At 43.7% G+C, this 14,025-nt stretch overlaps 1 protein-coding gene across 2 annotated transcripts in view; it reads right to left on the bottom strand.

The window, feature by feature from the left end:
* Nucleotides 1–8,517, bottom strand: part of RHOT2 (ras homolog family member T2) — a 332,445-nt gene extending 323,928 nt beyond the window's left edge. The window contains exon 1 of one of the 2 annotated variants that reach the window (XM_085628143.1): nt 8,331–8,517. In XM_085628143.1, coding sequence (XP_085484269.1) covers nt 8,331–8,367 — 37 coding nt within the window. In that variant the 5' untranslated portion in view covers nt 8,368–8,517. Of the gene's footprint in view, nt 1–8,265 lie in introns of both variants that reach the window. The other variant, XM_085628144.1, reaches the window with a different exon arrangement.
* Nucleotides 8,518–14,025: the final 5,508 nt, after the last annotated feature.

Below are 14,025 nucleotides of genomic sequence, written 5' to 3'. Positions count from 1 at the left end.
GTCCATACCTCCCTTCTTCGCCTACAGCCTACACACCCTGATCCTCCCATCACTAGACCGTACTGGGTGCTCAAAATAATACCATACTCTTCCTGACGCAGCATGGAGGGACAGATTTAAAAATCCATCTCTATAGCCTTCAACCACTAAGCAATGCCCATGACATGCGAGCACAAGTTTCCTCCACACAAGCCTAATGGGCTGCTCTGTACATTTAAATGAACGCAAGTGTTCATGTTTTGGACACTATACCCCATCAACCACAATCCTTTACAGTCGTACTCCTCTTTCCGGCCCATCTTATATTGTTAATCTGATTAGGTCTACTTTTAAATTTGCACAAATGGTAAAAGTAGGCAAATTATGTCCTACACTGGACTAGAGAGGCTTAAACTCAATATCAGATCTGCCCGGGGGAGGGGGGGGGGGGTTCCCACTAGACGCTATGAAAGGATGCATTTTGTATACCTGTTGTCACACACACGCTCGTACAACCAGACGCTTATTACACCCAAATCTGGTGCAACAGGTGCAGTGGGGGCACATACTCTCCCACCCCTGAACCGAGCTGTGCCTTATTTCCACAACTAATGAACACTTTTTGGGCAAGGATGACAATGACGACTAATAGGTCCAGTCGACAGACACTGGTGGTCTGCGGTGACTTTAGTCACCTGAAACCTCGCCCACTATTTGCAATCTGGCTGTGAGGGGCACAGAACCGTATTCAGATAACACAGTGACAGTGAGTTTTAATCTTCAATTGCAAGAGAAAAGTTACCCTGATGAAGCTCATGACCGAGTGTCACACTACTAGCCATTCAAGATGGCGGCACTGCTTTGTAGCCAACAAACAACGTTCCTAAAAACCTACCCCAACACTAGTCATCCAAACCCAGGAGCACTTAAAGGGATCCAGCAGGCAGCACCCGAGGTTAACACTGGAGAGGGCACCAGCGTCAGCTTTCATTCACACATTAAACACAGCTTTGTGGCATACATTTATAAAACACGAAACCAACTAAAGCAAGATTGGCGTGCGCCGGCTAACTGCTGACTCCCCTCACAGGCCGAGAGGGGAAGGTTGAATGTACCCTCACAAGCGGGCGGCATGGCCGGTCTGTGGACCGAGCGTAGCGCTGCGGGTGCCCGCAGAGGTGCTTAATCCAGCCCTTGAAAAGGTATGTTCTGCTCTCTGCGGAATGAGAGAAGCTGCAGGCAACAACATATTGATCGTGGAAAGCCAGAAGCACTTAAGCCGAGGACGGCCTGGCCGCTAGCATGCTACCTCAGGACTATGAGATCACCAGGTCCCAGGGGCCACGGAGGGCCCCGCAACAATTGAAGAACACAGACGCTGCTCTATCCTGAGACGTCACCAGCCATTGAGAGAAGTGATGAAATGTACATCAATGCTGAAGAAAGGAACGGACACAGCAGTAGCCCCAGTGCGCCTGAGAAACGCTCCATTCAGCGCCTTGAAACCAACGCAGACACATCCAACGCCCGGACGCCTCACCGGGGGACACCCTGCAGGATGGCGCTTTGAAACCTGGGGTCAAGAAGGGTCGGCCGCGCCGGTGGGGAATAGGTCGCAGGGAGACGGGAAATAAGGGTCGTCGCCCTGCTCCCCAATGCTGCGGGAAGACAGCAAACATCAGAATACACAAGGATCCCTTGCTGTCCCGGAGAGACGTCACTGCACTGACAAGGACGGACTGCTTTTAAAATACAATAATACAACACTTACCATTACTAATTCAGCTGGACAAGTCGTGCCACGCGCCGCTTCCAGAAGACATCGCCGCTTTACCTTAGGCCGCATCATCAGCCAGGGCAGGGCATGGCTGCCCGCCCCAAGCACAAAGGGACACAAGGCTTGAAGATGCACAGCACGAGAAGGCGTGGGTACAAATGACACGGAGGATTTTACACGAGAGGGGCCGAGTGAAGATGAGAAAGCACCCCGGTGACACTGAATACCAGCATGGATCGGTACAGCGGCACAACAGCAAGAAGATCCTCATGGCCAGAGAACAGCATAAAAATGGCGGATGGAAGAATCGAAACTTTTTCGGATTCGGGGGCGTGTTCCTGCTGTTCTAAAAGGGCGTGGCTAAAAAGTGGAAAGAACAGCAAGGAACACGCCCCCGAATCTGAAAAAGACGGAGCCTATTTGGAGGGACGGCTCTCTCCTCCAATGGCGGGCCTCCGTTTAGGAAGCCAGCCAATGGAGGAGAAGCAAAAAGAGAGGCGGGCTAAATAGCCACTCTAGGAAACATTAAATCTTCCGACTTCCGGTTCTGCCTTCGGCAGACCGGTAGTCCTCGACCTAAAAACGCAACAGGGAGAATGCTTCCTATTTTTATGTTTCGCCTGCACAGTGCTTGCGCTGTGCTTGAGAAATCTATTGTTTTTAATATAAACTTAAAAGGGACTTACATTCCACCTCCTCTCTTTCCTGGCTTCTCTTTGGTTCCGGTGAATGACACTTACCTTTCCACCATTTCTATTGGCTGTAGCATATTTTCCTGAATTTACCAAGGCTTGTTCCTTGTCTGCTTCTGCTATCAGTTTCCCACAACAGAAATACTGTTAACATCCGCTTTGATGGAACTATATTTTCATAAAGTTTTGTCTTTACTCTTGCAGCATATTTATATAACAATTTATCACTCGGAGAGGTTAAGTAATTTGCATAGAATCACAGGATGTTGTGCAAAGCCGCTGAGACTCGAACCGGGATCCGCAGCTCTCAAATCAGCAGCTTTGGTCGCTGCACCACATCCTCCCCACTCCTGTGTTATCTATCAGGGAGCTCTTTCCTTCTCCTGGACGATGATTGATGAAAATTTCTCTTTATTCATTACATAGGCGAAACCGATGCATTACCAATCCTTGTTCTCTAAGCAGTGTGTCTGTGATATTAAAATACTCAGCCCGACTGTACTGGAGCTCTTTACATGGGCACCAGTTATATTAGACATGGTCACGTTTATTTTTTTTATAGGCATTGGGAATATTAAGTGATTTACCCAGAATCACAGGATGTTGAGCCGACACCAAGACTCAAATCTAGTTCTCCAGTTTCAAAGTCAGGAGCTGTGGCCGTAAGACCACATACTGTGTAGAGGAAGGGTGTCAATCCAGTTACATGAAAGCGTTATGGGCTCAAGGTTCCAACAGGACCTCAAACAGATTCAGGCTTCAGGCTCAAGCTTTTCTGTGGCTCGCCCACCTTTACCTCTCAGCCCAAAACCAGTACCCAGAGCACAACACCCCAGTGAAGTGACCTTTGAACTCCACTGCTTTTATGCCATTACATTCATACCAACATTCTAAGAGCACTTCCTTCATTTCTTCCAACATTCACTCTACTCCTCCCATTGTTACATTAAATGTTTACGGCTCACTTGATTTCAACAAAAGTTCCCTAACATAAAGCGCAAAATTGTCCATGGGCACGGCAACCGCATAAAAACGCAAAAGTGTTCTGCAGCATTTCCATATTGGTACCGCTAATTTTTCTTAAAGAAGTGGCAATATCATTGGGGGGGTCTGACTAACTGGGTCTTGGACCAGTTTGTTTGATACACTTGTGTATGCAGTCACGCACAATGCACTGGCCGGCACTACTGAATACATACATACATACATACATGGAGCTCTAGTGATGTTTCGCCACGATTACAAACTTGTCTTTACTGGTTTCAGCAGAGAGACCAGAAGAAAGGCTGGACGAACAAGTGAGAGAAAGGAATTTGCTCCACTGGGTACAGAGGCAGCATTGTTATGCCCAATAATAAAAGACAGAAAATGTGCACAGTAAGATTATAAATTAATCTTGCATATTAAATGGTTCAAACAAATTCAATAAAAAATATACATGATTATGAGCAAAAAAATATATATGTTCCAAGCAATAAATATTTATAGTTACAATTTATAGGTTGGTAGTACCCGGCCTCACTAAAGAAGCTAAAATGAATTGTTAGTCATGAGTACTCTGCAGTACATATTACAAAAGAATATTCTTCAACTCAATGAGTTTTCATTTCCATCCTGAATTTAAATATGGCACCAGTACATTTCACAAAACCACTTGCCCACCTAAGCAAGACATTACTGCAAAAAGACAGTTTTGCATGACCAGTTACGTGGGGAGATTTTAAATACCTTCCTCATTTGTTTTGCAGCTTGGGGAAACAATAAATGATAAGCATGGGACACACTTTGATGTTATTGTAGAATCTACAGCAACCTGCGAGGTTTGGGTTTATGCAAACTTTGTCTGGCTCCTCCAATGAAAAATGCCCAAACCTTCATTCTAAAAGCAAAAGATAGGAAGCAAGTCTAACAGTTACCTCTTCAGCTTATTGCGGAATTTGTGGTTAGTCCTAGCACAGCATGTTTTCTTTCAGCAAACTAGTAAGTTCTAGACAGTATGAACTGTCATTTAGATGTTTTGTCATTATCCTTCTAAATACACCATTTGCCAATCCAATTTGACATACCTTCTGATTATCCCATGATGTTAGTATGTAAGGATGAACGTAAACCCTGGGAATATGGGGTATGCCCTTAAGTCAAGTAAATATAAATAAAAAAAAGATTTTAATTGGCTCTCCCTTAATGTCAGCTTTGGTGCCAAATCAGAACAAAGCAAGCTTCATTGCCAGGGTGTCTTCGGCTAGACTAAACTCCATTCTAATTTGCTTTTGTGAAGTGGGGTTAGGTAACCTGAATGATCTGAGCAAGGTTCATGGTTCAGTGCCCAACCTCTTTGAGAGTTTAGCTGGATAAGTCTCTAAAGCACAAGCCAAAGTGTACAGAAATGTGACCCTTGCAGCAACTAGGATTAAGTTTGCTGTTGGGCCTTCAAGGCGACTAAATAATGTGTCCAAAACGTATATTTAAAAAGCAGCTTTAGGGTTTAGTGAGGCTTGTTGATCATGATAAATGCCCTTTTCTTTGAACCAGACAAAGGTATCTGTAGGTTGGTCAGGTCAAGATAGCTTTATTCGATTTCAGTATAAAAACCATAAAAGCAACATTAAAATACATACATATTAAAAAATACTACATTAAGAAAAAAGTGTTACAGCTTTATATACGGCTTAGTCGAGTTACTCAACAAAAAAAACAGGCTCTGCCTTAGTTCATCGACAGTCTACACCTAATAGAAAATTTTAAAAACTTAGCTAAGGCATTAATGGTTATTTCATCTTGGAGTAAGAGCAGTTTCAGAAAAGCAGGCCTACACTGCCTGAATCCCCAGGACTTCAGTAGGGGCATCAAATATAGCCTTCTTCCCCATGAATAAAATTTACAAAATAGGACACAGTGTATTTGCGATTGTGTTGCAACATTATCACAGGGACACTTAATTAGATGTGAAGACCAATCATTTCTAGCTGGGAAAGTTATTAATCTAAAATAAGATCCAACTCTCAGACGGGCTAACAGCATCCTGTCATAACTGGGAAAATCGGGGGACAGGTACAACTGTAGACCAGGGGCCTGTAGCAGTGAATTATGTTGGAGTACTGATTTCTTGCTTATTTCATCACACCAGCGTCGATTTTCCAGGAAGTCAAGGCACCTTTGTTTGTAATCCTTCCTGGACATCGAGTTTAATGAACCAGGGTTTTCAAAGAAGGCTGGGTGTCCCATCTTAATCATAAATTCTTTTATGTAAGCAATCCAGGGAATATCCATGCATCTTTCTAATTTAAGACAGTCAATCAAAATAGATCTATTAAAGACAGTTTCCTCATTAGTCCATATCTTGTGCCATAACAGTAAGGGGCTAACTTTAATCAAATCTGAAATGTATGGCAGGTCTAATTCTTTATGACAGATATATGTGGGGGACGAATTTGGGACCGCCAAGAGATAGCGCAGAAAGGAATTTTCTCTTACTTGGATCTCTTGACAGTCAGCAATGCCCCATAGGCCAGAACCATATATTGCGGTTGAAATGCATTTGGCGTTATAAATGTCCATTAAAATGCGTGCAGGCCTACCCCCCAATTTGTTGGAAAACTGTTTTACTGCTCCTAGTGCACGGGCGAAAGCAAGGTTTCTACTCCTAATCGCTGCTTTCCAGGAACCTTTTTCATTAAAAACAACCCCTAAGTATGAGAAGGTACTTGTAAGAGCTATCTTGGACTTTTCGATAAAAACATTACAGGGGAGTTTTTTCTTCAAGGAGCAGCACATGGAAAAGGTTTTCCCAATATTTACTTTTAGTCCTCTAGTACTCATAAACAGTGTAAAACAGGTTAGAGCTTTTTGGAGGCCCAATTGGGTTCTCGCCATGATAACTGCGTCGTCCGCATATAGTAAAATGGGAACCGCCGTGCCATCAATTAAAGGATAGTCTACATTTTGTGTGGTTAAAAATTCCGCCACACCATTTATGTATAAATTAAAAAGAAATGGTGCCAGGATACACCCCTGTCGGACTCCTTTGTTTATTGGGAACTTAGTAGAACATTCTCCTTTAATTCCAAATCGAACCTTTGCACCAGCCCCCCTGTATAATTCTTTGATGAAATTAAGGATGAAATTAAGGATGTTTATATCAATACCCAAGCCTGTAGGTTGGTATATTAGCAAATGCTTCACTATTCATACACCACCGCCCTCTTTCCTTGAACTTTCTGCCACATTAGTTTTTGCTGTTTTCATTTCTGTCTTGTTAAACTTGCTGTAACTATGAAGGATACTTAATTGATGCTGCAAGGCGATACTACTTCTGATCAATAGGATTGTGTCAGCTGCTACTGTAATATTGAAGGTCAAGTTCCACTATTGTTTTGGGGATTAGGATCTATAATTCCCAAAGCATTCGTTACATCTGCTGCATAGACGCTGAATACGAGAAGTGTGAGCACACACATCTCTTATCAATATAGATTTTCAGGGATAAAGCAGAGGCGCTGTTAAGCTTTATTTGAACAAAGGTTCTACTGGATAGCTCCTAGCAGTCTGAAAGTCCCCATCTATTCATTATATTTAAATTACTATCAACTCCAACAAATGTTTTGAAGTCTCTGAAGCAAGCATACAGTAGTTCCCCCAACATAAAAAAAATTAGCAACCATAGACTTTAGGAACATTCTGTGTGAAGTATCATTCAAAGGAGCCTGTTTAAAGGATCACAAAATATTTTGGTGTGCAATCCAAGGTTCTAGTTCATGAAATAATTCCAGCATCAACAGCCCCATCAGTTAGTAGTTTGATTGGTCTGTGCTGGAGACTGTTTTATATAGCAGGCGCAGCAATGATGATTTGTGCCTGCTTTCCCGTGTATCTTTATGGCCCACCCCGGTGTTTTCATTGCCCTCCCAGGCTTAGAATCCTGGAGCCAGGCCTGCTATTAATTCAACTGAGAGGGAGGGGTCTGTCTCAGAGATTTGGGTATTTAATGGAGCTTCATGATGGGGTAAACAATGAATAAAACAAGCTACCTAAATACATGATCTGGACCATTTGTTATGGCAGTCAGGCTTCAAGGTATATTTCGGCACTGCATTACCAAACGTGCTTTCCTCCTGGCACTGCCATAAAAGCTTCCCGCCGTTAATTTGAGTTCTCAGATTTCTCAGTTCCATGCGCAACTCACCAATTATAGGTTTTTGTATGCATTCTGGGATTTGTAACCCTATTATCTCATTTATGATTTGGACTGCAAGAACCAAAAAAATCAAAGACACACAAACTGAATTGGATGAGCTACTCGAACACGGATCTGGGAAATTGAAATCTCTTCAAAATCATGGACAGGACTGCTCCTTGCATTTGGACATATTGACTTTGGGCCTGAGAAGCACTTCTCTCTCAAATTGTCTCCACTAGAACTAGTAAGTTTGCGACAAACTTACCCAGTCCGAGCCTCTCAGCCAGGAACACATTCTGGGACTGGTACAGGCAAAGTACGCTGGCCATTGTGGGATGTCTAAACGTATTCCTCGCAATGTATGGTATGGTAATTGCCTTGCCATAAAATTGCATTTATATGGCGCTTACTACCCCTGACGAGGCGTCGAAGCGCTTTTTCTGCGAGTAGCACGCTTCTCCGTAACCCATAAAGGATTAGTGTTGAGTTAGTATACTGAAATGCATGGGCGATGTGGACAAATCATGCTATTTCAGATCAAATTCCCTGCTATGTGAGCAGCGCTGGTCTCTGCTTCCACGCACTGTGAACCAGCAGCGACCGTGATTTCCTAACACAGGGAACGAGACGGAACCAGTTACCTCCTACAGGTGGAAATATTTAAGATTTCAGAGAGGTGAGCCTGCCCTCGAGCACATCCCCTCACCTTCCCCCAGCAGCAGGATCCGCACGTCCCGCTTCATGGCTCCAGTTTGCACTCCACTCCCAGGACACCAGGAGCTGAACTCCTACTTTTCCGCTGCCCCAGGAGAGGCAGGAGGAGTCAGATCTGACATTGGTGGCAATCGGCAAGACTGTCAAAGCCCCACCAAAGGAATACAGTACAACGTGTGGCGACATAAAAGGAGGACTACACTGGATGCCCACACGCTATTCCTGTAGCAAAAGGATTCTCGGCGGCCATACTAGAAAGGTATATTTATTTTTTACAACAATGATTTAGGCGAACGGAAAGCAGAATTTTTGTACACGTTCAGGTAAAACACGCCTACTTTAAAATATAAGTATTGCTTCCTATTTACAGCTTGATAGTAGTAAGAATTAATCTCGCAAGTAATTAATACTGAGGAAACTGATAGACCACTTAATATATTGTTAGCACATATTGTTTCAAGCCTATTCGAGTTTCCTTTTTGAATGATTCTGACTCTTTTCGAAATATCAACGTTGTGAGTCTTCTATGACATTATAAATTGCAATAAGGAGAGCAATGGTATTGGTATTGGTATTGGTAGGGGTTTTTTATAGAGCGCACAACTCACCCTGGAGAGCCGCCGTATTACTCGCCAGGCTTGGTGTTTATCGTGCGAGTGCATCTTTTGTTTTAATAGCATAATGTACCAGAGAAAGAGGCGACCTCAGGATTGGGAGTTACGTGCGCAGCCGCATGTTCAATGCGTGTCCTCATGACAGTATTGACATAAAAGACGGATCCCAAAACTCCCATATTATAAAATGAGCTCCGATAAGGTTTTATTCAAGCTTGATGTTGGTGTCCTTTTCGGAGGCCAGATCAAACGGAAATCCTGAATTATTTATGTAATAAGGATAAAGGAGAGGATGTGGCATGATGGCCAGCGCTGCCGACTTCTTCAGAACTAGGGAACCGGGTTTGAAACTCGGTGTTGGCGCTATATCTTTGATTCTGGGTGAATCATAACAACCCCCCCCCCCCACCAACACCCAGCCCCCCCAAAAAAAAAAATTGACCATGTATTATATAACAGGTGGTCATGTAAAAGCGCCCCAATACCTTCAGGTGAAGTCCGCACTTGTAAAAATGCATAATAAATATTAATAAAAACACATTATCATTTTGTTAAAAAAGACAGCGAAAATGTTTCCAGGTTAACATACATATAATTCTTAATCTCAAATGTATATCACCAGTATTGGCAATGCTAACAGGTCTGGTTTGTAAAAAAAAATGAAAGGGACTCTTCGGGCATTGATAGGTTTAGGCACTCAAATCTGTGCACAAGCACTCTCTGGCACTCATGAATCCTTTCAACTACCGATGCAGAGTTAAAACAAGCATTGGCATTGCCAATAGGTCTCGCCTTTGGGGCCTTATAAGTGTTTAGCCAGAGCTATTGACTTTGCCAATGTATTTAAGCTGTGCTGTAGAGAAGTGTGGCTGCTGTGCAGCTTGCTGAAAAGTTTTCATAAAAAAGTGTCAGAAGCATTTTTGTTACCTTATATATGACCAAGAAGGCATTATGTACAACTGACCGACCATATTAAAAAAAGTTTTTACAATAAAAAAATGTCCTCAGTTTCCTTTTGTTCTTGCAATGCTGGCAACTTGTTTCTGCCTATTCCAATGGTTGTTTGTTAAAGCTTTTTATTGAGGAGGCATAAACAATCGGAGGGTAAAGGTTGGGAACTAGTACCTGTATTATAACACTAGCAGCGGCCAGACGCTAGGGGAGAATCAACAGATGCCAGATTCCGAGAGCAGGCTGAGGTGATGCTGAGGTGGTGGTGGTGGTGGTGACTGGTGCGGAGACAATGCTGAGGTGATGCTGAATGATACTCAGGTCTTGCTGACTGATGATGATGTGGTGGTGTACTAGTGCAAAGGCGATGCTGAGTGATACTGATGTGGTGCTGAGTGATGCTGTGGTGGCGCTGAGTGATGCTGTGGTGGCGCTGAGTGATGCTGTGGTGGCGCTGAGTGATGCTGTGGTGGTACTGAGTGATGCTGTGGTGGCCCTGAGTGATGCTGTGGTGGCCCTGAGTGATGCTGTGGTAGTGCTGAGTGTTGCTGTGGTGTTGCTGAGGGAGGCTGTGGTGGCGCTGAGTTCGTTACACTGCGCTTAAAAACTGTTGTGTAAGGGGAGCTGATTTCCGTGTGAAGCGCTATAACGCCCTTGGTTCAAGTTTGCGCTATAATTATGTGGGACAGGCAAGCGGGTGTGGCCTAATGTAATGTAATCAAACAATATCAGGTGAAAGCACTATGTATTCACTTCTCAGGGAATACTTCTTCTTATGACAAATCTCCTAACATCACACCCGTTGCGGCTAGGGCTGCGGATGTTAGAACTGGGTAACTAGGTTAGAATCTCGGCTCAGGCGCAGCATCTTGTGATTCCGTGCAAATCGCTTTGTTACACTGTGCTCAAAAACTGTTGTGTAAGGGGAGCTGATTTCCGTGTGAAAAACTATAATGCCCTTGGTTCAAGTTTGTGCTATAATTATGCGGGACAGGCAAGCGGGTGTGGCCTAATGTAATGTAATCAGACAATATCAGGTGAAAGCACTACGTAGACAAATCTCCTAATATCACACCCGTTGCAGCTAGGGCTGCGGATGTTAGAACTGGGTAACTAGGTTAGAATCTTGGCTCAGTAACAGTATCTTGTGATTCAGTGCAAATCACTTCGTTACACTGTGCTTAAAAATTGTTGTGTAAGGGGAGCTGATTTCCGTGTGAAGCGCTAAAATACCCTTGGTTCAAGTTTGCGCTATAATTATGCGGGACAGGCAAGCGGGTGTGGCCTAATGTAATGTAATCGGACAATATCAGGTAAAAGCACTACGCCCGGGAGTTGTATGTGCACGCTAAAAGAAAAGAAAACAAGCGCGCGCCAGCAGGGAGAGAGGAGGGGACCTGCCCCGGATTCCCTCGCGGGAGAGAGCAGCAATGAGCGATAATTGCTAACATGTTGCCGCTGCTCGCTCCCACAAGGGAATCGCCAAACGTGCACGCGTTGCCGTTGAAAGCAATGCAACGCGTGCACGTTTTTGGCCTCAAAACCGACTCGATTGCTAAAGGTCTTTTTCCTAGGCAGCGCATGTGCGCTGTGTAGGCGAGACCTAAAAAAATATATGCATAAGAATGTTAAAAAGGCAAATGAAAACGAACGTATTTGAAATAAAGACATGACATTGAGCAAATTGCACATATGAACAAGCTACTTTCCTTCGGTAACGCTTTTTCTGGTGGATACACTATCTGCCTGTGGATTCCTCACCTTTTGAATTACCCCATTCACAGCAGCATTCCACGGAAACTTTTCTCCATAGCTCTTCTCCCACTAGGACATCACAATGGAACGGCACCGCACGTGACTCCGCATGACGTCATCGGAGCCAAAAAACCTTGCTGACGTCTGTTCGTCCATTTTTTCTGTGCCTTAGAGGCGAACGGGTGAACCAACAATATTTTCACCATAATACCTAGTATACAAAACTAATTAAAGGTGGCAGTTCTAAAATATAGTCATTTCCTAGAGACAAGCATCACATTATTCCAACAACAAAATACATACATTTCATGCCAATCATTTTTCTGTAAAAACAGGCAGGCAACAGGAAAGCGGGTGGGTTAGTGAGGAATCAACAGGCAGATACTGTATCCACCAGAAAAAGCATTACCAAGGGTAAGTAACTTGTTCTTCTGATTGATACATCTTCCTGTGGATTCCTCACCATTTGAATTGAATTCACATGCAGCCCCACTCCTGGCGGAGGGTGCCTGCCTACCTATACCAAAAAATCCTTCAGCACAGAACGTGCAAAATGGCTGTCCCTCCTGGCCTCTGAGTCTAAGCAATAGTGCTTCGCAAAGGAGGGAGGCCCAAGTTGCCGCCTTGAAGATGTCTACAACAGGGACGCCTCTAGCTAAAGCCAAAGAAGAAGACTTAGCTCTGGTGAAATGAGCTTAAATACCTTCAGGAGGCTCCTTCTTGGCCAAGGCATAGCAAATCTTGATACAGAGGATGGTCCACCTGGACAGCATTCTTTTGTGGACAGCCTTGCCCTTCATCTTGACCACATAGCTGATGAAAAGTTGCTCATCCAACCTGAAGTCCTTAGTCCTGTCCAGGTAGAAGCTGACCGCCCTCTTAGGGTTCAGGTGATGAAGTCTCTCCTCCTCCTTAGAAGGGTGAGGGAGAGGATAGGAAGTGGGTAAAGTGATAGATTGCCCTAGGTGGAAAAGTGTACCCACCTTAGGCAGGAAAGCAGCTCTGGTCCTAAGAACCATCTTATCCACATGAAATGAGGTAAATGGAGGCTTGAAGCTAAGAGCCTGCAGCTCACTCTCCCTCCTAGCATAAGTGATTGCAATCAGAAATATTGTCTTAAACGCCAAGAACCATTAGGGACAACTATGAAATTGGTCAAAGGGAGACCCCATAAAGAAAGTGAGAACCAAATTCAAATCTCACTGAGGCATGATAAAGGGAGTGGGAGGAAACCTATTGGTGAGACCCTTAATGAATCTCATATTTATGAGAGATTTAAATAAAGAGGGCAGATCTGGTAAACAGAGAAAATGCAAAAAGGCAAACAAGTAGCCTATACCAGTAGCTACAGCACAACCCTGTTGAGCGAGGGAAAGAGAGAAATTCAGAAGATCAGACAAATGGGTTTGCAAAGGATCAGCAGATCTCTCACCACACCATTTAACAAATGTGGCCCACCTACCAGAATAGACAGATTTGGTGGAGTGTTGACTGCCAGATAAAATAACATCCACCACGTCCGACGGGAGAGAAAGAGCTCAGGTTGCCCCGTTCAAGCTTACTTGACCATGAGTTGGTGAGAGACACTGTAGAATACAGCATTTAAGGAGGTTTGGGAAGCAAATAATGATGGACTTTGGCATCAATACATGACGATCTCTAAGGACTGAATACTACTAACATTTTGAACCCACTACCCCCTGGAGGCCGATGAGCACATCCAGAGGGGGACACAGCTAAAGTTTGAAAAGTTGGTTGATTGATGATCCTTAAATAAGAAGTCCTTCCGGGCTCGTCGGAGTTAATAGATTTAATCTTGTGAATTCCCAACCATCAAGGGCTGTCGCACTTCCTTCTTTAGTCCTGAAGAAGACCCTACTTGATGAATAAACAAACACATATATATATATTTTTTATGCGAGGACAGACGACAAACTCTTCGTCCCAGAACTCAGAAAAACTACGGCCAAGCAAAAACTGGAAGCGACGACAACGTCGCAAGGCAAAACGCAACAAGTACGTTTCGGAAAAAAAGAGGAGGGTGGAGGAAATAAAAGAGAGTATACCATCATGCACGAATAAAACAATTGTGAACCTATCTGAAGTAACACTGACTGACAATGAAATAAAAACATTAAGCTTGGGTTTAACGTATTGTCCTGCCAACAATTTCAACTACGTAAAAACACGTAAAAACACGATTAGACATTTTCAAGAGTACTCGGAAATTAAAACTCAAGAAATTTCATTTACTTAATCCAAAGCTTAACATGAACAACTCCAATGCAGCCACTATGACCACGACCTCAATAGATGCTATTCAATCAGATGACACTTTTCTTCATGAAATGCAGGAACTATGGGATC

This window comes from Triturus cristatus, chromosome 10 (assembly GCF_964204655.1).
Source record: "Triturus cristatus chromosome 10, aTriCri1.1, whole genome shotgun sequence".
NCBI lineage: Eukaryota > Metazoa > Chordata > Amphibia > Caudata > Salamandridae > Triturus > Triturus cristatus.
This window is presented reverse-complemented; position numbering and strand designations above follow the sequence as displayed.